The sequence below is a fragment of the Dendrobates tinctorius genome, unplaced genomic scaffold (genome assembly GCF_039654945.1).
Source record: "Dendrobates tinctorius isolate UK_male_01 unplaced genomic scaffold, ASM3965494v1 ptg000075l, whole genome shotgun sequence".
NCBI classification, from domain to species: domain Eukaryota; kingdom Metazoa; phylum Chordata; class Amphibia; order Anura; family Dendrobatidae; genus Dendrobates; species Dendrobates tinctorius.
In genome coordinates, this window is record NW_027361743.1 from 21,012,750 (window position 1) to 21,037,354 (window position 24,605).

The 24,605-nt window shown below is 43.1% G+C and overlaps 1 protein-coding gene across 18 annotated transcripts in view; it reads right to left on the bottom strand.

Moving 5' to 3' along the window:
• Positions 1–24,605, bottom strand: part of PARP4 (poly(ADP-ribose) polymerase family member 4) — a 278,533-nt gene that overhangs the window by 65,471 nt on the left and 188,457 nt on the right. For 12 of the 18 annotated variants that reach the window (XM_073583072.1, XM_073583081.1, XM_073583076.1 and 9 more), the window contains 2 exons: positions 19,933–20,124; positions 11,085–11,240 (listed from right to left, as the gene is read on the bottom strand). In XM_073583072.1, the coding sequence (XP_073439173.1) occupies positions 11,085–11,240; positions 19,933–20,124 (348 nt within the window). The remainder of the gene's footprint in view (positions 1–11,084; positions 11,241–19,932; positions 20,125–24,605) is intronic. The other 6 variants (XM_073583087.1, XM_073583086.1, XM_073583085.1 and 3 more) reach the window with 1 other exon arrangement.

Genomic DNA, 24,605 nt, shown 5'->3' on the forward strand with positions numbered 1-24,605 from the left:
TCCCCATCCAATTCTACCCCTTTTACATGACTGCCTGGGGCCACGGACCGGGTCACCGCTACTGTGACATCTCCCATTGAAGTTAACGGGCTCGGTACAGAGTATCCCACGGCCCCTCGGGCGCGTCATTTTGGCATCACGAACAGGATTCGAACAGGATTACCGTGCGTGCCTAAAGTCCTACAGGAGCAACGACCTGCAGCAACTGAAGCGGTGAGTCGCACCCCTGCAAGGATTAACTAGGGGGGAAGATGTCTAATCCCGGCGACGCTCAGGGTGCAGCAGCTGCAGCTCCCATATTGCCTCTCACCATGCCTTATATACCTGGTGCGACATGGCTGCCACAGTACAATGGCAAATCGCACACCTTAAGTGACTTTAAAGAAAAGCTGCGCAGCATGTTTGAAATATACCCTATGTCAGAGGAGCAGAAAGTCAGTATACTGATAAGACAGCTCAGTGGCGCTGCTCAGAGAGAAGTTAAATCTTGGCCAAAGACTGATAAAAAGACTGCAAAAGACATTTTTGCTAAATTAAAGGATACTTTTGACACCCGTACTGCTTCAGAAATAAAGATGCGATTTTTCAGCTGCAGACAGAGCTCACAGGACACTGTCAGAGACTATGCCCTTAACCTGCAGGAGGCGCTGCAGGCCATTAAACAAATTGATCCAGACAGTGTAAGAGATGAGGACAAAATGCTGAAAGAACAGTTTATTGATGGTCTTCTGTCTGATTCCAGAAAGGCACAACTGCGCATAATGTCATTGCAGAACCCTGACATGGACTTTGTTCAGTTTAAGGACAGATCCATCCGTATCTTAAGAGAATCTACCTATGTCTGCACTGAGCCAGTTAAACATCCAACAGTTACATACCACCAGGGGGCAGTATCCTCACCCCAGGTGCCTGCAGTACAGCATGTGCAGACTCCAGTTGATGATTCTATTGCAGATTTACGACTGCAAGTACAGGAAATGACTAAAAATATGGCTGGTCTAAGAAAAACTGTTCAGACTCTCCAGACTTATTCCCCCACAGAGAGGATTCAACTAGCATCAAGCCCGGATGATCTCCCATGGCAACGGCAAAAGAGGATGCCACAACATCAGCGACGACTGACTCGCACCGGCAGGAGAACAATGGACCGATTTGACTCTTCTGGGAGACCCATCTGCAGACGGCGCAATAAGATTGATCATATTGAAAGAGAGTATCCTTTAAATGGGCGACCCCTGGGGCTGAGGACCAACCCCCAGGAGTAAGACAATCTGGTCCAACTAACTGGAGAAATAGGTATGTTGGAGGACGTCCACTTAAACAGGTGGTAGTGGATGGGATCCCCTTCACCGCCCTCGTGGACACTGGATCACAGGTAACCACCATGCCTCACACACTGTACCAAAGGTATTGGACTGAGACTGATTTTACCCAACTTCCTGATGGTAACTTGTCTTTAATAGCAATTAATGGTCAACCTCTGAAACAGGTGGGGTACAAAGAGGTTGTCATTAAAGTGGAGAAGGTGGAGCTCAAAGCTCAAGGTCTTGTGGTGGTAGAGGTGGAAAGAGGAGAGTGTCCACCTATCATAACATTGGGCACAAATGTGATTGAAAATTGTTTAAGTGAGGTCATCACCATTTTGAAAGACAAAGCCGAGTCGGCCCTGTACAAAGAACAGCATGCCCTCAATAAAGATATCAAGGCTCTTGTGCAGCAACAGCAGGTGGTGTTAACTGGTGTAGAGATTGGTAGTGTAAGGGTGAGTGATCCCTACTCCATTATGCTTCCTCCTAGGAGTGAGACCCTCATCTGGTGCAGAGCAGCCATAGGCATCAGAGGACAGGATTACCATGCTCTCCTTGAACCAGTCTATTCAGAGAGCAGATACATGTTGGCACCGACTCCACTCCTGTACATCAGAAAAATGGAGTGCAGCGAATGGTACAAGAATACGAGAGGGTTTTCAGTAAGCATCCTTTGGATTTTGGACAGGTAAAAGGGTTTCAACATAACATCCCCACAGGAGATCACCCACCTATCAAAGAAAGGTATTGTCCTGTACCTCCAGCTCATTATCAGTGTGCAAAAGGTATGCTAAGAGAAATGAAACAAGCAGGGGTACTCAGGGATAGCTACAGTCCTTGGGCAGCTCCCCTTGTGTTAGTCAAAAAGAAAGATGGTACAATGCGCATGTGTGTAGATTACAGACAACTTAACAAAATTACTCACAAAGAGGCATACCCCTTACTGCGCATAGAGGAGTCTCTAGCAGCGGTAAAATCAGCTAGGTACTTCTCCACTTTGGACTTAACCAGTGGGTACTGGCAGGTTCCTGTTGCTGAGGCAGACAAAGAAAAAACTGCGTTCACTACTCCAATGGGGCTATGTGAATTTGATTACATGCCGTTCGGATTGAGCAGTGCTCCTGGGTCCTTTCAGAGAATTATGGAATGTTGCCTGAGACATATGAACTTTGAGACTGTGCTATTGTACTTGGATGATGTGATTGTATATTCCAGGATCTATGAGGAACATCTGCAACACCTGGCAGAAGTCTTGGATGCGTTGTCTAACTTCGGCTTAAAGGTAAAACCATCTAAGTGTCATCTACTAAAGCCCAAAGTGCAGTATTTAGGCCATGTCGTGAGTTCAGGAGGAGTAGCACCCGACCCAGACAAAGTGACTGTCATCAGAGACTGGCAGGTACCCACCAACATCCAAGAGGTCAGACAATTCCTAGGCCTAGTGGGGTACTACAGATGCTTCATCAAAGACTTTACTAAATTGGCAGCCCCTCTTCAAGATCTCTTAGTTGGCCAACCAAAAAAGGCCAGAGGCAAGAGTCCCCTGATAGAGTGGAATGCTAGGTTGGATGAGTCACTCAACAGCCTTAAGCAAGCACTTACTGGAGAAGAGATCTTAGCGTATCCAGACTATGATCAGCCATTTATCCTGCACACCGATGCCAGCAATGTTGGGTTAGGAGCTGTCCTATCTCAAGTGCAGCAGGGTAAGGAGAAAGTCATTGCTTATGCCAGTCGGAAGCTTCGTCCTACTGAGAGGAACCCTACCAACTATAGCTCCTTCAAGCTAGAATTCTTGGCTATTGACTGGTCAGTGACTGAGAGGTTCAAACACTATTTGGCCTCATCTAAATTTACCAACTACACGGACAACAATCCTTTAACCCATCTGGAGACCGCCAGGCTCGGTGCCTTGGAACAAAGATGGATGGCTCAGTTGTCCAATTATGAGTTCGCCATTAAATACCGAGCTGGCACTAAAAACGCCAATGCTGATGCTTTTTCCCGTATGCTGAATGCTCCGGTTCCAGCAGAGGATCTAGAAGATCTGGAAGAAATAGAGATGCCGGCATTCCACTGCCACGATGCCTCCCAAGACTCTAACCATGTGACAGGGAGAAGTCATGCCGTTCACGAAGTTTCCCTTAATCCACTACCTCACTATGGTTGGGCAGAGACGCAGAGCAGTGACCCAGCTAAATGTATAGTCAACTCCTTGGAGAAGCAGATTCATCTCCTGCTCTGGATGCACCTGCAGATGTCCAACAGTTGTAGAAAGAGAGAAAGAAGCTGTTCCTTTTTGAAGGCAAGTTGGTCCGAAGAGCTATTAACCCACATACGCATGAACTGGTATGGCAGATTGTGGTCCCCAAAATGGCCGTGCCCATGGTCTTAGAAGCTTATCACAATCAAGCGGGACACTTTGGTTGGAAAAAGCTGGAAGTAGTCATCCGCGACCGCTTCTTCTGGACAGGTATGAGACGGTCCATTGAACAGTGGGTGTAGAGAATGTGGCCCATGTAATCTCAGAAGAAAGAATTCTGCCAATCAAAGGGCCCCCTTGAAGTCTATCATCACTAAACAACCTTTGGAACTGGTGGCCTTAGACGACATGCAACTAACCCCAAGTCGATCAGGGTATATCTATGCCTTAACAATAGTGGATCACTATTCCCATTTCCTAGTGGTCGTTCCAGTGAAAGACCAAACCGCAAGAACAGCTGCAAAGGCATTCCAAGAAAATTTCTGCAGACCCCATGGCTACCCAGATCAAGTGCTGACCGACAGAGGTCCAGCCTTCGAAGCAGAAGTCTTCCAAGAATTTTGCTCCCTCTATAGATATAAAAAGATCAGAACTACACCACACCATCCACAAGGCAATGGTCTTTGCGAAAAACTGAATCATCTGGTGATCAATTTATTGCAGATCCTACCACTGGAACAAAGGAACCAATGGCCTGAGAAATTGCCTGATTTGATTGAAATGTATAACCATATCCCAACCAGTGCAACAGAATATGCCCCAGCTAACTTGATGTGTACACAACCAGGTAAACTCCCCATCGACTTTTAAATGGGAGTCCTAACTCCTGAAACCATATCCAACCAATTGGACACGGATTGGAATACGGAAAGACAACTGCAGTATCAGAAAGTTCAACAATGTGTAAAGGAAAGTTTTGCGCAAGCTAGGCAAAAACAAGAAAGGAACTTTAATAGACATGCTGTGGCAACCCCCTTAACAACAGGTGAACAGGTGCTGAAGAAAAAAAACCCCCACAAGTTAGATGACCAATGGGAGGCTCAGCCTTACACTATTCAACCATCTAGCTCTGACAACAGCAAAATGTGTACTATCTCCAAAGACGGCGGAAAAACGTGTACTACCGTATCCAGAGACAATCTGACAGTATGTCCAGCACAATTGCGTGAATGAGTTGAGACTAAGGAAGATTCTCAGCTAATGGAAATGACTGATACAAAGATTCGCACTGTTCTAGGTGAATTCCCTAGTTCTTGGCTACAAGTTTACAACGCAGTTACCACAGAGAAAACCAGTAAAAAATCCATAAAATATATAATGTTTATTGAGAATATAAGTAAAAATAATTACAAATAAAATGGACACACAGTATGTGGGAGGGGAGACACAGCATATGAATGAGCACAATAGTCCATAGGGCCAACCGTGTTGCAAACACCTGGTCAGGCAGAGAAAATGCAGAGCTAAATAATGTAGCCAGTATTAGGTTAGGGGCACATAATTACAAAAACTATATATATATAGCAAGAGGTGTATACAACATCATCATGTAGCAAGTGCTACTGCCATTGATAGAAAATGTACCCTGCCAAGGTGAAAAATACAGAAGCATTCAATAAATAGAGCACAAAGGCATCTTAGCAAGGATGTAAAGAACTGCAAAACTATACCTAGAACCGGTGAGGCAGCAAGGTCGGTCCTGTCCCCGACGCGCGTTTCGGAGCCAAACGGCTCCTTCCTCAGGGGGTGTGGAAATTAGCGCAACCATCTGGTTCATATAACGCGCCCGCCGGAAGTCATCAAGATGCGCAGTCGGCCCGTCATCAGCCGGCTAGATCAATGCCACGGCGAAACCGGAAACACGCGGGCCCACGTGATCCAGTACACCGGGCAAAGACCGCCCACTGACACACCGGCGGACAGTGCGCATGCGTGTAAGTGACACCAGACTAAAGTCACCATATTAAAGAAGGGCAAAGTGTGGGGCAGACGTAAATGAACATACAGAATAGCGAGATATTAACAAATATACCCAGGATATAACATAGATACAAACTAATAACACATATTCAAAAAGAGTACTAATAATAAAAAGAATAAGAAAAGAAAAAGGAAAAATATTCTAGAAATATTTCACTGGCCTATGACAGTGGCGGGTGACCTATGCAAATAGCAGATGGCCAACATCAGTAGCAGATGGCGACATATAGGGTACAACAATACACACATATTCATCATTATTAGAGACTAAATTGACTTACAATTATACAAAGACAATATTAGGTCTATATCCTAAAGAATAGTACCCTATATAAATCCAATCATCAAGATTTACATATAGACTCTTATTATATGCCAAAATGTCAAAAGGACCATCAAAAAAAACCCCCACACAAAATTGGATATATACATGGGGGAAAAAGAAGAACATACAATGTACATACAAAAAAAATAGTAATAAGGGTATACAAAACACTAAAATACAATGTGGATCACACATTACAAACTATCACTATAAAGTTGACAAATATGTACTGCCCCATATAAATGTATTATAAAAATATCAAATTATTTCATTTATATCATAGGCCAACAGGTGTGGAATCCACTTAGCAACTTAATGGTGCCAAACGACCTTCAGACTATTTACACAGTTCCGGAAAACATCAGATCATGTTCAAATTACTGCAAAAATTTCACACCTGTTGGCCTATGATATAAATGAAATAATTTGATATTTTTATGTAATACATTTTTTTGTATGTACATTGTATGTTCTTCTTTTTCCCCCATGTATATATCCAATTTTGTGTGGGGGGTTTTTTTTGATGGTCCTTTTGACATTTTGGCATATAATAAGAGTCTATATGTAAATCTTGATGATTGGATTTATATAGGGTACTATTCTTTAGGATATAGACCTAATATTGTCTTTGTATAATTGTAAGTCAATTTAGTCTCTAATAATGATGAATATGTGTGTATTGTTGTACCCTATATGTCGCCATCTGCTACTGATGTTGGCCATCTGCTATTTGCATAGGTCACCCGCCACTGTCATAGGCCAGTGAAATATTTCTAGAATATTTTTCCTTTTTCTTTTCTTATTCTTTTTATTATTAGTACTCTTTTTGAATATGTGTTATTAGTTTGTATCTATGTTATATCCTGGGTATATTTGTTAATATCTCGCTATTCTGTATGTTCATTTACATCTGCCCCACACTTTGCCCTTCTTTAATATGGCGACTTTAGTCTGGTGTCACTTACACGCATGCGCACTGTCCGCCGGTGTGTCAGTGGGCGGTCTTTGCCCGGTGTACTGGATCACGTGGGCCCGCGTGTTTCCGGTTTCGCCGTGGCATTGATCTAGCCGGCTGATGACGGGCCGACTGCGCATCTTGATGACTTCCGGCGGGCGCGCTATATGAACCAGATGGTTGCGCTAATTTCCACGCCCCCTGAGGAAGGAGCCGTTTGGCTCCGAAACGCGCGTCGGGGACAGGACCGACCTTGCTGCCTCACCGGTTCTAGGTATAGTTTTGCAGTTCTTTACATCCTTGCTAAGATGCCTTTGTGCTCTATTTATTGAATGCTTCTGTATTTTTCACCTTGGCAGGGTACATTTTCTATCAATGGCAGTAGCACTTGCTACATGATGATGTTGTATACACCTCTTGCTATATATATATAGTTTTTGTAATTATGTGCCCCTGACCTAATACTGGCTACATTATTTAGCTCTGCATTTTCTCTGCCTGACCAGGTGTTTGCAACACGGTTGGCCCTATGGACTACTGTGCTCATTCATATGCTGTGTCTCCCCTCCCACATACTGTGTGTTCATTTTATTTGTAATTATTTTTACTTATATTCTCAATAAACATTATATATTTTATGGATTTTTGACTGCTTTTCTCTGTGGTAACTTCTAGTAATTGTGCAGTTGTCCTGCATTTGTCCTATTTAATTATGTGGATCATGATATATGAATTATATCACTGATCATTTTGTACGGCCACTATTTATTTTGGCCTCCACATATAATATGTCTATTATCCAATTGCTAAGTTTACAACGCAGTGGTAGTTCCAGTGATGGTGTTCCCACAAAGGTTTTTACCAGAGACACCAAATTTTTTTGGAAGCAATGAATCGCTAATGCCAACCACTAACGCTGTGCATGAGGAAGAATCAGAAAACTTGCCCACTGTCAGCAGTGAAACTGTTGTACCCATGGTAGGTTCAAAGAGTAGTAGGAAGTCGTCTAGTATTCCTATCTTGCGCAGATCATCGCGTAGCACACAGGGCCAAACCCCTTCTCGCTATAGAAATGATTTATAGAAATGATTTGTAAAATATTCTAAGATTAATAAGTTAGTTTTCAGTTGTACTTACATTGAAATTTGCCTTAGGTAACGTTACTAAAAATGTTAAAGAATTTGTGCCCACATGGACTAATGTGAGATTTTAGTATTTATTATGCCTTTTTCTACTACAAGAACTCTTGTAAAGACTCTTAAACTTGAGAAGAAAAACTTTTCATCGTGCCTTGCCAGGAAGCCATCTAAAACAGCCAGTGCAGTGAATTTTTAAATTATGGTCTGTGTGCCCTGCAGCTGCACTCAGGGACGATCCAATTAGAAGTGGTTTTGGGCTGTAATCCACGACCCAACTCAGAATTACTGGGACTGTTTACTTATACTCAGGCTAAATGTTATGTCATTTTGTTATATGCTTATGTTCCTTGTGTAGCCCGAGGACGTGCTACCTTTAACTAGGGGGGAATGTGGCGCCCTGTGTCTTACCGCCACAAAAGGGTTAAATATGTACTGTTTTGTATGTGTTTTGTGAGCAATGGGAGTTATGCTTCCTCTGCTAGAGACCACAACACACACACAATTTGCCTCACTCCCTCACTTGTCTGAAGCTGAGAGCTTTGCAGACATACCCTAACTGGGAGGGGGAGGGGCCAAGTTGTTGTTTCAGTGAAGAACGAGGAAGGAGGCTCTGGGAAGCCATGTTAAGACATGTGCTCGATCCAGGAGTACAGCTAAAGAAGCAACAGGGGACCAGCCCCTAGACCATCCATGCTTTCAGAGCAGGGTGGTAAGCTGAGAGACTGTGTGGGATTATACAACCAGCAGAAAAGTGTTTTCCCTCAGAAATACTGCAAGAACCTAGGATCAGTGAAGGATAGTGCAAGTGGGAACTTGAGCTGCTTCACAAAGGATTCAAGCTGCAAGTTGCTGAAGGAGAAATACACAGTGAGTAGAGGCAATACTGGGAAGTTCTAAACTCCGAGAAGCCTTGATCCCAGAAGGGATTAGAATAGCAGAAAGCTCACACTGAGTCACAGCAGTGAGGGAAGGATAACTCCCATTCTCCAGAGCAGACTGTAACCTAGTGAGAGTTGTAATATCTCCTCTGAACTGCACCTAAATTACAGTAAATGATAAAGTGACTTTCCTTATCTCCTGCCTTATTACGCCGTGCCTTATACTTGCATCACAATCTCTGAGGGTCCTGCCCTGGATGGAGAGGGTTTAACATCTACACTGCCATCACCATCTACTCCCCCAGGGATCATCTGCATTGCCGGCTATACTACAGTCGAACACTCCAACTGGCATCACGAATCACTACATAAACTTTATTCCCATCCAATTCTACTCCTTTTACATGACCGCCCGGGCCACGGACCGGGTCACCGCCGCTGTGACATCTCCCACTGAAGTTAATGGGCTCAGTACCGAGTATCCCACGGCCCCTCGGGCGTGTCACTCCCCATTACCCAGAGACTCCAGTTCAAAACCTTAAGTATGGCATACAAAGCCATCCACAACCTGTGTCCTCCATACATCTGTGACCTAGTCTCCCGATACTTACCTGCACGCAGCCTCTGATCCTCACAAAATCTCCTTCTCTACTCCCCTCTTATCTACTCTTCCCACAATCGCATACAAGATTTCTCCTGTGTATCCCCCTACTCTGAAACTCTCTACCCCAACATATCAGACTCTTGCCTACCGTGGAAACCTTCAAAACGAACCTGAAGACCTACTTCTTCCAACAAACCTACAAACTGCAGTAACCACCAAACCACTACACGACCAGATCTACCCTCACCTACTGTATCCTCACCCAGGGCTTGTAGATTGTGGATCCTCTCTCCTCCTGTACCAGTCGTGACTTGTATTGTTCAAGATTATTTTACTTGTTTTTTATTATGTGTACCCCTTTTCACATGTAAAGCGCCATGGAATAAATGGCGCTATAATAATATATAATAATGATTCATGATATAAAATTCAAGGGGTTGTTCAAGATAAGAAAATGGTGTTCAAGTGTTTGAGACTGAACTGTGATACCAGAAACAACCAAACTGGTAGACATAGCATTTCTATGGCAAAATAACCAAATCTTACTTGTTTACCCTACCTGAGCCACTGCCATTTTTATTTATTTATTCATTCACTTTCTTATTTCATCCCTGCTTTCCAGGACCCCTAACTTTTTAATTTATACTTTATATATTATTATATTTAAACTTGAAAACTTGTTTTTGCGGGACAGCTTGCCATTTTCAATCCTACCATTTAATTTACTATCCTTTGTATTGAAAAGGGTGAGAAAAAAATATTTGTGGGGGTTGCTTTGTAGTATGTCCTTAGACTGCTCTTTGGTCTTGGCCATGGTGGAGATGTTGGAGTCTTATTGATTGAGTGTGTGGACAGGTGTCTTTTATACAGGTAACAAGTTCATACAGGTACAATTAATACAGATAATGAGTGCAGAAAAAAACAGGTCTGTGAGAGCCAGAATTCTTGGCAGGTGATTAAATAATTATTTCATGCCATAAAATGCAAATTACCCTAAGTATGTAAAAATAATACAATGTGATTTTCTGTTTTGCGTTGTTTTTTTTTTTTTGTTTTTTTTTTAGATTCTGTCTCTCACAGTAGAAAATATTACAGACCTCTCCATTCTTTGTAGGTGGGAAAACTTGCAAAATCGGCAGTGTATCAAATACTTATTTTCCCCACTGCATGTACCTGCTGAATGAACTGTAATGTCTTTGTGCCCAGGAGCGGTTATTTTTGGTTTTGAATCTTTTGGGAGTTTTCTGAAAGTAATAAAACTGCACATTTGGATCAAAACCTCATTGCCTGTGTGAACGCAACCTAATGCCTACGCGAGAGCGTGTATCCCTACACCTGCATACGGCAGGGCTTTACAGAAGAACAAAGATGGCAGACATAGGGAATCTTGATTTTGATTTAAAATAAAGAATTTGGCTCTAAACATTGGGGAGGTCCAATATATGCGAGTATACGTGGCATTCAGTTTCACACTTTATACCTATATAGGAAGAGCAGGAGAATTTCCCAACCTATATACAGTATGTTATATAGCTGCAAACATGGTGCGGCCTTATGCATCAATTCTCCTTCTGTACACTCGGAGAACTGTATGTTAGAAAAACATATTAACTAATATAAAGACAAGACTTACATAACAGGGGGCCATGCTTGGTGCAGAAACATCTGCTGTAGGTTTGTAGGATTCAGAATGACTTCCAACTTTCTTGAAGGATAAGCTGTCCACAGAAGGAGAACTTCCCAACTGTCCCAGTCCAACCCCAGACGTTCCTGGGGGTCCCTGTGGCATCTGGGGACAAATAAACAGTAAGGAATTGATAAACTGAGCAAATACTACACAAAAGAATATTAACCCTTCACCCCCGAGCCTGTTTTCACCTTCCTGACCGGGCCAATTTTCACAATTCTGACCAGTGTCACTTCATGTGGTTATAACTCTGGAAAGTTTCAATGGATCCCGTGGTTATGAGATTTTTTTTTCGTGACGCATTGTACTTCATGTTAGTGGTAAATTGAGGCAGATTTTTTTTGCGTTTACTTGTGAAAATAATCGGAATTTTGATGAAAATTTCGCAATTCTCAACCTTTTAATTTGTATGCCCTTTTATAACCAGATAGTCATGTCACAAAAAATAGTTAATAAATGACATTGACCAAATATCTACATTACATCAGCACAATTTTTTAAACATTTTTTTTGTTAAAAGTTGACCAGCAATTTCTCAATTGTCAAAGAAAACTTTACAAAACTATTTTTTTTATGACCACATCATATTTCAAGTGACTTTGAGGAGCCTATATGACCGAAAATACCCAAAAGTGAAACCATTCTGAAAACTGCACTTCTCAAAGTGCTCCAGAACACATTCAATATGTTTAGGTGCTTCTCAGGAATTGAAGCAATGTGGAGAGAAAAAAAATAAAATTTAACTTTTCTCATAAAAATGTTGCTTTAGCTGCAAATTTTGCATTTTCATAAGGGTAACAGTAGAAAATGGACTGTAAAATTTGTTGTCCAATTTCTCGTGAACATGTCGATACCCCATATGTGGTGGAAATCTACTGTTTAAGCACGGCAGGGATTGGAAGGGATGGAGCACCATTTGACTTTTGGAACGCAAAATTAGCTGGAATTGATAGTGAACATGTCATGTTCATGTTTGCAGAGCCCTGGTGTGTCTAAACAAATGGAAAACCCTCCACAAGTGACTCCATTTTGGAAACTACACCTCTCAAGGAACTTTTCTAGAGGTGTGGTGAGCACCTTAACATGTTGGTTTTGCCCCAAATATTTAAATTTCACAAGGGTAATAGGAGAAAATGGACCATACAAATTGTTATGCAATTTTTCCTGAGTACACTGATACCCCATAAGTGGTGAGAAACTACTGTGTAGGTGCATGGCAGGATGCAGACGGGAAGGAGCGCCGATAGACAGCAGGGCTCAGAAGAGAAGGAGCGCCAACTGAATTCTGGAGCTCAATTTTGGCTGGAATAGACCACGGATGACATGTAACATTTGAACAGCCCCTGACATGTCTTTTCAAAGCTCCAGATGGTGGAAACAGACTGGGCTGCCAGGTACCACTCCTGGGCATATCCCGGTACTGCAGCTGCTAACCCCAGGGGTCAGGTTCGCTGACACAGACTAAGGCTATGTTCAGATACACCAGTCTAGGATACTGGATCAGGGACTCGTGGCATTGGCAGTTACCTGCAGCCCAGTCTGTCTCCACTATCTGTAGCTCTGAAAAGGCATCAGTGACTTGGGGACAATGTTCAGGCATTGGCCACACTGGGACTAGGGGACTTCGGATATAGGACTAGTCGCACCAGGGGACAACGTTCAGGCATTGGCCATACCGGGCCCAGGCAACTACAGTGCATTTTCCTGATTTTAAGTTATGTCTGAAGAACGGTTTAGTGACCATAGAATTTACAAGAATCTTTAGAAGGACATCAATGACTGGGAGTCTGAACAGCCAATTAATCTCACAGCTAAAAAACATTAGCACTGGTTTCAGAAATTGCTGAAGATCTGATAAGACAGCTTAGCACCCATGGTTCACATACATGTGAGCAGATATAAAACATAAAAGTGAGACTAATTACAACATTCAACAAGCAGTGGAATGAGGTTTGGACTATTATTGAGACATACTGGGGATGGATACACACATCTGAGGATAGTAAATATATTACTGATAAACCACAATTGGTGGCAAGGTAGAGTACATATGAATGTATGGGGTTCGCTAAAAGAGAGTGTCTCTTATTGGGACATGTTGGCTTCCAGGATGTTTCGACCGGTAGTAAAAGAACATGTCACTCTTGTGTATAGATGCACAAGTAGGAGCCCAATCCATAGCAATACATGTAGGAAGAACTTGGCACTCAAGCATAAAATTTCAAGAGTATTAAATCACCTTGAAATTCTATATTTGAGTGCCAGGTTCTTCCCTCACATATGTTTCTATCTGTAGACACACAGAAAGGAAATTTCCATCTGGAAGTTGAGAAGTACCGTATTTTTCGCTTTGTAAGACGCTCCGGATTATAAGACGCACCACAAATTTTGAGGAGAAAAATAAGAAAAAAATATTTTTTAATAAAATGGCGGTTCCTCTTATAATCCTTGCATCTTATTGCTTACCGGGGTTGGTGGCTGCGGTGTAGCGGGGTCCCAGGCTCGCTGCTGGAGGAGGCAGGCATGGAGTGATGCTGCAGGCCGCATTCAGGAATGAGGGGGGGCTCCGATGTGTGCCATTGCTGCTGCTGCAGGGTCTTGTGCTGCTGCCGGGTTTCTCTGCTTGTCCGGCGGTTGCTGGCCAGTGCTGCGGGTGTCTCCGGTGCCCAGCGGTGCGGCGTTGTGTGCCCGTCGATGCCTGGGGGCTCTGCCGACATTGTGCGATAGGCCAGAGCCCCGGCATTTCCTCAGTTCCCTGTGTGCGCGCACTGTGGTGCCGGTTAAAAAAAAATGGCCGCCGGCGCGTGCGCAGATGGGATCTCGGGACCCAGTTCTCGAGAGATGAGATCTGAAATCTCATCTCTCGAGAGCTAGGTCCCGAGATCCCATCTGCACACGCGCCGGCGGCCATTTTTTTTTACTGGCACACAGGGAACCGAGGAAATGCCGGGGCTCTGGCCTGTCGCACAATGTCGGCAGAGCCCCGGGCATCGACGGGCACACAACGCGGCACCGCTGGGCACCGGAGACACCTGCAGCACCTGCCAGCAACCGCCGGACGCCCCCAATCACAGCCTAGGTAAGGCATGTCCGCTTTGTAAGACGCACCCCCGTTTCCCCCCAAATTTGGGGGAAAAAAGTGCGTCTTACAAAGCGGAAAATACGGTAATTTGGAGATTCCAAGTCACATGAAATGTAAAGTATGGATGAATGTTGTAGAATGTGGCGTCTTTTATGGCTGTGAGATATATGGTAAGTGGAATCCCCAAGCGTAAAGACTATCCTTAGTCCTAGAGCAATGTGAGAAGAAGTTGAATGGCTTTTGGTGTTGGAGAATGAGCCAGGGAAGCTTTTGGAACAATTCTATAGGCTTCATAGGGCAGAATTTTGTCATGATCCAGGTTGGATTATGACAGATAAAAGCACTAGTAACCTTTTTTTTCCTTAAGCTGTGTGCTTAAAGATAGTTTTGCCCCCAGTGGCCATTAGGGTCATTGCACTGTGGTGGTTTCAGTTCTAGTTTTGCCCCGGTGGCCGTTAGGGTCATTGCACTCTGGTTACTTTAGTTAGTGCACGTGATTATGAAGCAGGTGTGATTGCTGGCTCTTACCTATAAAAGAGTGTCAGCTGGTTGCAATCACTGTTGGTGATAGTGGTCATTTCCAACCATCCTTGGTGGAGGAAGGAGCTAGAGAGAGTTCCTGGCAGCTCAGTCAGAGTCCTGGTGTGGAAGGAGCTAGAGAGAGTTCCTTGCAGCTCTGACAAAGCTTGGTGAAGTAGCAGCGATTCTGGAGGAAAGCTGCATTCTGGTGGTGGACTCTGTTGCTGGGAGCAAGAGCAACAGAGCAAAGCTAAGTGGTATTATCCCTGTTTTTGACTTCCCTTATGTGTGTTTTAGTACAGTGGTGGGATTAGTTTCTGCACCGTCCAATTCATTAGAAAGGGCTAGGTGCAGGGCGAGCTAGGGTTCTTAGGTTCCAGCTCGGCGACAGGTGCGGAGCCTGTATAGGGACTGTTAGGATTGTAGAGACTGGCTCAGGGGAGTGCAGGAGGTCTCCATTTCCCTGTTCCCTATCACAGGGCCCTCCATTGTATCAGTTTCCCTGGTGTTTCCCCTTAGGCTAAGTTCACACGTACCGGAACTCTCGCGGAAATTACCGCGAGAATTCCGGAATTACATTCCGCGGGAAAATCGCATTTTAAATTCCCGCGATTTTCCCGTGGAAAAACTAGCATTTTGCAAGCGTATTTAGCTTGCAAAATGCTAGCGTTTTCCAAGCGATCTGTAGCATCACTTGGACAACTGATTGACAGGTTGGTCACACTCGTCAAACATAGTGTTTGACAAGTGTGACCAACTTTTACTACTGAGGCCGCCTATGCAGCATCAGTAGTAAAAGATAAAATGCAAAAAAAAATAAAAAATGGTGTTATTCTTAACTTCCGACGTCCCACGCAGCCGTTCCCAGTAATCCTTTGCGAAAATGCCCGCAATGACGTCCGTTCTCGCGGGAACGCGATGTCTCGCGGTAATTCGCGATGACGTCGTGCGAATGACCGTCAGACTTCGCGATCCCGCGAGAACGGACGCCATCGCGGGCATTTTCGCAAAGGATTACTGGGAACGAGAGAGTGGAGAGAGGCGGGAAGGCTGCGCGGGACGCCGGAAGGTGAGAATAACAATATTTTTTATTTTAAATTCTATTTTTTACAGGGATATGGTACCCAAAGCCCGGAGGACAGGCTCCTCTCCTCCAGACCGTGGGTACCATCCGCAAATGTTCTGCTTACTTTTCGCATGGTGTGCACAGCCACATGCGGGAAGTAAGAGGAACAATGCATTCCTATGGGTGCGGGATCGCCGCGATTCCGCAAAATTAATGAGCATGCTGTGGTTTTTACCGCGAAGCGATTCCGCCACGGTAAAAACCGCAGCATTAGCACAGCATTGCGGAATCCCATAGGAATGCATGGGATGCTTATTTTTCGCGTTTTCGCGGCAAAATCGCGCAGTTGGAAACGCGAAAAAAACGCCACGTGTGAACTCAGCCTTATTATTTAAATTCGCCCTGCTGGAGGCGGTGTATTCAGTTACACGTGTAATTCTAAAATTCGCCTGCTGGAGGCGGTGTGTCCAGTCACACGTTGACCATCACAAATTTATCCATTTACTTTTTTTAAAGTAAAGTCATCAATGCAATTTATTAGAACAACTCCTAACAAGCTTTGAGCAACTGGACTAATTAGGTTGCTTTCAAAATATACTGTGCTATTTGAATCTGTATAAATAGTAAACGGGCCAGTTCTAGCTTTTCTGCGCAGTCGGACATGTACACTACAGCTTGATTCTAATAAAAAAAAAGTTCCCCGTTCTGCCGATTTGGTACAGATCAGAACGGTCATTCACCAATGATCAGCACGTTATCACCTATCCTAAAGGTGATAACTTGTTTTCACTGAACAACCCCTTTACAATGCTTCCCCTCCTCCAACCCCCCCAAAAAAAGAAAATTATTTGTAGGAAATCCACACAAAATTAAAATCTCAAATTGTCCTTCTCTAGCTTCAATATAGAACATCGACGAATGAACTGCGCACACAACTTACCAGCAGTGAATAAAATTTTTACATAAAAACATTCCATCAGTGAATACAGTGCATATTTACCCCATTAAAGAAGCCCTCCTGCTCCTCCTCCCTTCATAGTTTTTAGCCTCTTAATATATTGCTGCGTCAATCATATTATACAGCACTGTATACTTACAATTGCTCATTTTGCCTTTGTACCCAGATAATTCTTCTCTTTTCTCTGCTCTATGTAGAAACAGTAAGTCTCTTGTCCCTGCATTCATCACTCCTCTCTTCAACTCTTGACACAGCTTCTCCGATCCTCCCCCCGCCATAAACTTTTGCAGTGACTCATGACCAGATATCATTTTAATCAGTATAACGGCACCAACTTTAATCAGTATAACGGCACCACTGTCTGTAGGTTACTCAGCACAATCCTGCTGACAGGTTCCCTTTCAATATCCTATATCTATGGGCGTACATTTCTCATTTCTCCTGTTCATTTTTTGCTAACACTCTATGATTCTATTTCCCCTTGTGTGAATTAAAACTTTGAGGCAAAAGTAAAATTTTAAAAGTTATAATATTTAAAGTTTTTTGTCTTCACAACCCAATCTTATAAAATTCTGTGCTGTATTTTGTGGGTTAAAAATAATAACCACAACACTAGGTGAATTCCTAATGGGTTTAGTTTGCCAAATGAGGTCAAACAAATCTACGCTGCAAAAAAATGAAATAGAGCTCTTTCCTTTCCGAGCCCTGCCATGTGCCAAAACAGCAGTTTTTGACCACATATGGGGTATCATCGCATTCCGAAGAAATTGCGTAAGAAAATATGGGGTCCATTTTCTCCTCTTATCCATTGTGAAAATGTCAAATTTGGGGCTAAAACAACATTTTAATGGACAAAAAATAATCTTCATACCTACATTTTAAAGAGTTCTGTGAAGCACATATGTGTTCAAAATGCTAAACACAATCCTTTTTGCAAAATGGGGTCACTTGTGGGGGTTTCTGCCTTTTTCGTACTTCAAGGGCCCTGCAATCTATTCCCGCCAAAGTTATTTTCCAAATACCAAATGTCGCTTCTTCCCTACCGAACCCTGTCGTGTGTCCAAACAGAACTTTTCGATTACATGTGGGGTATCGTAGCGCTCAGAAGTGGGTAACAAACTGTGGTCCACTTTTTCGTGTTGTCTCTTGCAAAAGTGAAAAATTTGAGGCTAAATCAACATTTGTGGAAAAAAAATGAAATTTTTCAATATGACAACCTAATGTTATCAAATTATGTGTCGTATCTGTGGTTTAAAAATACTCATTGTACCCCAGGATAAAATCCTTGAGGAGTATAGTTTCCACAGTAGGGTCAGTTAAGGGGGGCTTTCTGCTGTTTACGTGTCTCAGGGGCCCTGCAAATGAGATATCGCATCAGTAGTCTACTTCACCCAAATTTGTGTTCCAAAATTCAAATGGTGCTCCTTCCCGAGCTCTGCCCTTTGTCCGAACAGAATCACTCACTCAGAATTAACTGGGTAACAAATTAACAAATTTTGGGGTCAATTTTCTCATGCTATCCCTTGTAAAAGTAAAAAAAATATAATTTTTATTTTTTTTTCCTTCTACTTTGTATTAATTCCTGTGTAGCACCTAAAGGATTAACAAATATTGTGACAGCAGTTCTGAAGTACTTGAGTAGGAATCCAAATTGCCTAAACACTGTATCTATACTAGGACCCCATTCATTAATGCTGGCATTGTTCACGCCGGTCTTGATGAGGGAATGTGCAGAAGTCAGAAGCTCCTGATTCATGAAGCATTCCATGCCTCTTCATAAATCCAGTCCAGTACATCTCCTGCCATTGACCTAGTTCTTTCAGAAGCTGTTCCTGTCCATCTAGTCCGAACTGGGTCCTGTCCGTTCCTGTATTTCATTCGTACCAACCAGTGTCTGCCTGCCTGTATATCAGCCGTGCCCGCCAGCACCTGCCTGCCTGTATATCAGCCGTGCCCGCAAGCACCTGCCTTCCTATAAATCAGCCGTGCCCACCAGCGCCTACCTGTATATGAGCAGTGCCCACCAGTACCTGCCTGCCTGTATATCGGCAGTGTCTGCCAGTACCTGCCTATCTGTATATCAACCGTGCCCACCAGCACCCGTCTGTCTGTGCACCAGCCATGTTTGCCAATACCTGCCTGCCTGTATTAATCTGTACCCGACAGCACCATTCTGTATATCATTCGTGCTTTACAGTACCTGCCTGCCAGTCAGTATACCTGCTGCACCTGCCGTGCCTACCTGTACACCAGCAGTACCGGCCTGCAGCTGCCGTGCCCTTCTGTATTTCAGTCGTACCTGCCTGCACTTGCCATGCTCTTCTCTATCCCTGCTGGTCCTGCCAGCACCTGTCGTTACAGCTTTCTGTCCCTTTGGGGGTCAGCTGCTGTGCATCCAAGGTCTGTCCTGGAGTAAATTCTGGCGTCCATCCAGAGCCAAGTCTAACCCCACCATCAGGGCCTCTAGTGAAGACCCAGGTGTTTGCTTAACCATGCCCCTCCAGGCTCTCCTCGGTCCACGGAACATTGGGTCCACAATCCACGCTCGCGTAACACCCTTCTTGGTTTACTTCTCTCCAAGTGTTTTTCATTTTCCCATTTTGGGTTGCCCTATCACATTCTGGGTTGGGTATATATGTTCACCCTTCACTGCGCTTCTTGCTATCTATACTTATAGGTGAACTTGGGTTTAGAAGTTCCAGCCCTTCACCTAAGGGGTTTAACTTGCTTGGTAAACACCAGTTGAATTTCTGCATTGAGTTTGTTTTCCTTCCCCGTTCCTCATCATTTCACCTCTTTAGGTTTTTTGGAGGTTATACTTTTTCAGTTTACTTTTTGCTCTTCTTAGCTTTCCTTCTCCACATCATATGAACGTGTTTAATTATCTCACCCTGGGTTGTTGGCTCTCCCTGCACACTTTCCTCTCCTCTTGTTGGCAGTGTGTTGCGGACTCCCCTCTGGTTCCTCAGGAGGTATGAGAAACTCCTCGATGACCTTTTAAGCAGCCAGGTCTGCAGTGGAGTTTTTGAATTGTGTGGCTAGGGTCTTTTTACTCTGTACAGGACCAGTTTGGTGTGGGTGCGGCATCTCCCTGTAGTAGTTCTTCCTATTTTCTGTTACCCGTGAGTGTGTGTTACGTTCATAACATTGAACACAAAAGTATACATACCGAAAAGCCTTGGCCCAAAAAGCCCTGGCCCAAAAAGCCCTGGTCCGAAAATACTCCAGGTTTGCCAAATTGAAACGAATGCTGTTTTTCTAGCGCCAGAGAGTATGAAGTGCCTTTCCATGTTTTAGTTCGGACTTCCGGAGATTTTTCCACAAAAAGTTCAAGACCCTCAAATGAGGCTGATGCTGATTCCTGTAATTTGTTAATGAAATTGACAGACAGCATGATTTATATGATTTAGACAAGTTGAGTACGTGTTATACAATAGAATAATACCCATGATTAACCCCTTTACCCCAAGGGTGGTTTGCACATTCATGACCGGGCCAATTTTTACAATTCTGACAACTGTCCCTTTATGAGGTAATAACTCTGGAACGCTTCCATGGATCCCGGTAATTCTGACTTTGTTTTCTCGTGACATATTGTACTTCATGTTAGTGGTAAAATTTCATTCATGTGACTTGCGTTTATTTGTGAAAAAAATGGAAATTTGGCGAACATTTTTAAAATTTCGCAATTTTCCAACTTTGAATTTTTCTGCCCTTAAATCACAGAGATATGCTATGTCGCGTTTGGAAAGCCCCTGATGTACCTAAACAGTGGAAACCTCCCACAAGTGACCCCATTTTGGAAACTAGACCCCCAAGGAACTTATCTAGATATGTGGTGAGAAATTTTGAACCCCCAAAGGCTTCACAGAAGTTTATAACGTACAGCCGTACAATTAAAAAATCATATTTTTTTCACAAAAATTATCTTTTCACCCCCAATTTTTATTTTCCCAAGGGTAACAGGACCAAAATAATTATTGTTCAATTTGTCCTGAGTACGCTGATACCCCATATGTGGGTGTAAACAACTATTTGAGAGCATGGCAGAGCTCGGAAGGGAATCAGCGCCTTTTGACTTTTTTGGCTGGAATTGAGATCGGACGCCATGTCGAGTTTGGAAAGCCCCTGATGTGCGAAAACAGTGAAAACCCCCACAAGTGACACCATTTTGGAAACTAGACCCCCCAAGGAACTTATCTAGATGTGTGGTGAGAACTTTGAACCTCCCAGGGCTTCACAGAAGTTTATAACGTACAGCCGTAAAATTAAAAAATCATATTTATATTTTTTTCCACAAAAATCTTCTTTTCACCCTCAATTTTTATCTTTCCAAGGGGAACAGGACACCAAAAGTTATTGTGCAATTTGTCCTGAGTACGTTGATACCCCACATGTGGGGATAAACCACTATTTGGGCGCATGGCAGAGCTCGGAAGGGAAGCAGCGCCATTTTACTTTTTTGGCTGGAATTGGGATCAGATGCCATGCCGCGTTTGGAAAGCCCCTGATGTGCCTAAACAGTGGAAACCCCCCACAAATGACACCATTTTGGAAGCTAGACCCCCCCAAGCAACTTATCTAGATGTGTGGTGAGCACTTTGAACCCCCAAGTGCTTCACAGAAGTTTATAAGTGAAAATAAAAAAAATCATATTTTTTTGCACAAACATGATCTTTTAGTCCCCAATTTTTTTATTTTACCAAGGGTAACAGGAGAAATTGGACCCCAAAAGTTGTTGTCCAATTTGTCCTGAGTACGCTGATACCCCATATGTGGGAGAAAACTACTGTATTGGCACATGTCGGGGCTAGGAAGGGAAGTAGTGACATTTTGGAATGCAGACTTTGATGGAATGGTCTGCGGGTGTCATGTTACCTTTGGAGAGCTCCTGATATACCTAAACTGTGGTAACACCCCACAAGTGACCCCATTCTCGAAACTAGACCCCCCCAAGGAACTTATCTAGCTGTGTGGTGAGCACTTTGAACCCTCCAGTGCTTCACAGAAGTTTATAACGCCCGGGCGTGAAAATAAAAAAAATCATATTTTTTCCACAAACATGATCAGTCCCCAATTTTTTTATTTTCCCAAGGGTAACAGGAGAAATTGGACCCCAAAAGTTGTTTTGCAATTTGTCCTGAGTAGGCTGATGCCCCATATGTGGGGGTAAAACACTGTTTGGGCGCATGGCAGAGCTTGGAAGGGAAGGAGCACCATTTGACTTTTTCAACGCAGAATTGGCTGGAATTGAGATCAGACGCCATGTTGCATTTGGAGAGCACCTGATGTGCCCAAACAGTGGAAACCCCCAATTCTAACTCCAACCCTAACCCCAACACACCCCTAACCCTAATCTCAGCCCTAACCCTAGCCCTAACCCCAATGGGAAAATGGAAATAAATACTTTTTATTTTATTTTATTATTTTTCTCTAACTAAGGGGGTGATAACGGGGGGGGGTTTGATTTACTATTTATGGCGGTTTTTATGTTTGGCAGCTGTCGTACGCTAAAAGACGCTTTTTATTGTAAAAATAGTTTTTGCATCACCACATTTTGAGAGCTATAATTTTTCCATATTTTGACCCACCGAGTCATATGGGGTCTTATTTTTTGCAGGACGAGTTGACGTTTTTAGTGGTACCATTTTCGAGCACATGACATTTTTTGATCACTTTTTATTCCGATTTTTGGGACGCAGAATGAACAAAGACCAGCATTTCATGAATTTCTTTTGGGGGGTGCGTTTACACCGTTCCGCGTGCGGTAAAATTGATAAGGCGGTTTTATTCTTCGGGTCAGTACGGTTACAGCGATACCTCATTTACGTCGTTTTTTTATATTTTGGCGCTTTAATGCAATGAAAACAATTTTACAGTCATATGTTAAAGTTTGGGCACCCCTATTAATGTTAACCTTTTTTCTTTATAACAATTTTGGTTTTTGCAACAGCAATTTCAGTTTCATATATCTAAATAACTGATGGACTCAGTTATATTTCTGGATTCAAATGAGGTTTATTGTACTAACAGAAAATGTGCAATCTGCATTTAAACAAAATTTGACCAGTGCAAAAGTATGGGCACCTCAACATAAAAGTGACATTAATATTTTGTAGATCCTCCTTTTGCAAAAATAACAGCCTCTAGTCGCTTCCTGTAGCTATTAATGAGTTCCTGGATCCTGGATGAAGGTATTTGTGACCATTCCTGTTTACAAAACAATTCCAGTTCAGTTAAGTTTGATGGTCGCCGAGCATGGACAGCCCGCTTCAAATCATCCCACAGATATTCAATGATATTCAGGTCTGGGGACTGGGATGGCCATTCCAGAACATTGTAATTGTTCCTCTGCATGAATGCCTGAGTAGATTTCTAGCGGTGTTTTGGATCATTGTCTTGCTGAAATATCCATCCCCTGCGTAACTTCAATTTTGTCACTGATTCTTGCATATTATTGTCAAGAATCTGCTGATACTGAGTTGAATTCATGCGACCCTCAACTTTAACAAGATTCCCGGTGCCGGCATTGGCCACACAGCCCCAAAGCATGATGGAACCTTCACCAAATTTTACTATGGGTAGCAAGTGTTTTTCTTGGAATGCTGTGTTTTTTAGCCTCCATGCATAACGCCTTTTTGTATGACCAAACAACTCAATCTTGACGCTCCCCCCGTGAGCGTCGCTGATCGCTATGACGTACTATCCCGTCCATGGGCATAGGGGTCCGGGTCCCGTGGACGGGATAGTACGTCAGATGTCAGGAAGGGGTTAATTATTCTGAAAACTGCACTAATTTGCCATGAAACTGAATGTTTGCAGAGTTTAGAGACTGACAAGTATGACCTATCCCTAAAAATTTGTTTAGAACATTTTTCAGGTATACCGTCTTTTCAAAACATTTCTGGTCATCTAAGTGGCAAATTGGTGTGATTTTGGGAAAAACTGACACAAATAATGCAATTTGACAACACCGTGTAAATGAAACCTTAAAGTGATTTTCCACTTTCAGAAAACTGAGGCACAAACAATACATCTTGGAATAATAATAAGTTCCACAATTGGATGTATTTAAAAAAATGTTCCTGTGCTGAGATAATCATATAAATGTGTCCCTGCTGTGTACTGTGTAATGGCTGTGTCTGAGCTTACAGGGACATGGTCTGATCATACTACAGCTCCTGGGCAGGGGAAGACGCATACTCTTTTGCTTCCTCCCCTGCCCAGGAGCTGTAGTATGATCAGACCATGTTCCTGTACGGAAATGTAAAGTATGGATGAATGTTGTAGAATGTGGTGTCTTTTATGGCTATGAGATATACGGAAAGTATATACCCCAAGGGTAAAGACTATCCTTAGTCCTAGAGCAATGTGAGAAGAAGTTGAATGGCTTTTGGTGTTGAAGAATGAGCAAGGGAAGGTTTTGGACCAATTCAATAGGCTTCATAGGGCAGAATTTATCCATTTACGACTTTTTAAAGTAAAGTCATCAATGCAATTTATTAGAACAACTCCTAACAAGCTTTGAGCAACTGGACTAATTAGGTTGCTTTCAAAATATACTGTGCTATTTGAATCTGTATAAATAGTAAACGGGGCCAGTTCTAGCTTTTCTGCGCAGTCGGACATGTACACTACAGCTTGATTCTAATAAAAAAAAAAGTTCCCCGTTCTGCCGATTTGGTACAGATCAGAACGGTCATTCACCAATGATCAGCACGTTATCACCTATCCTAAAGGTGATAACTTGTTTTCACTGAACACCCCTTTTACAATGCTTCCCCTCCTCCAACCCAAAAAAAAGAAAATTATTTGTAGGAAATCCACACAAAAATAGAATCT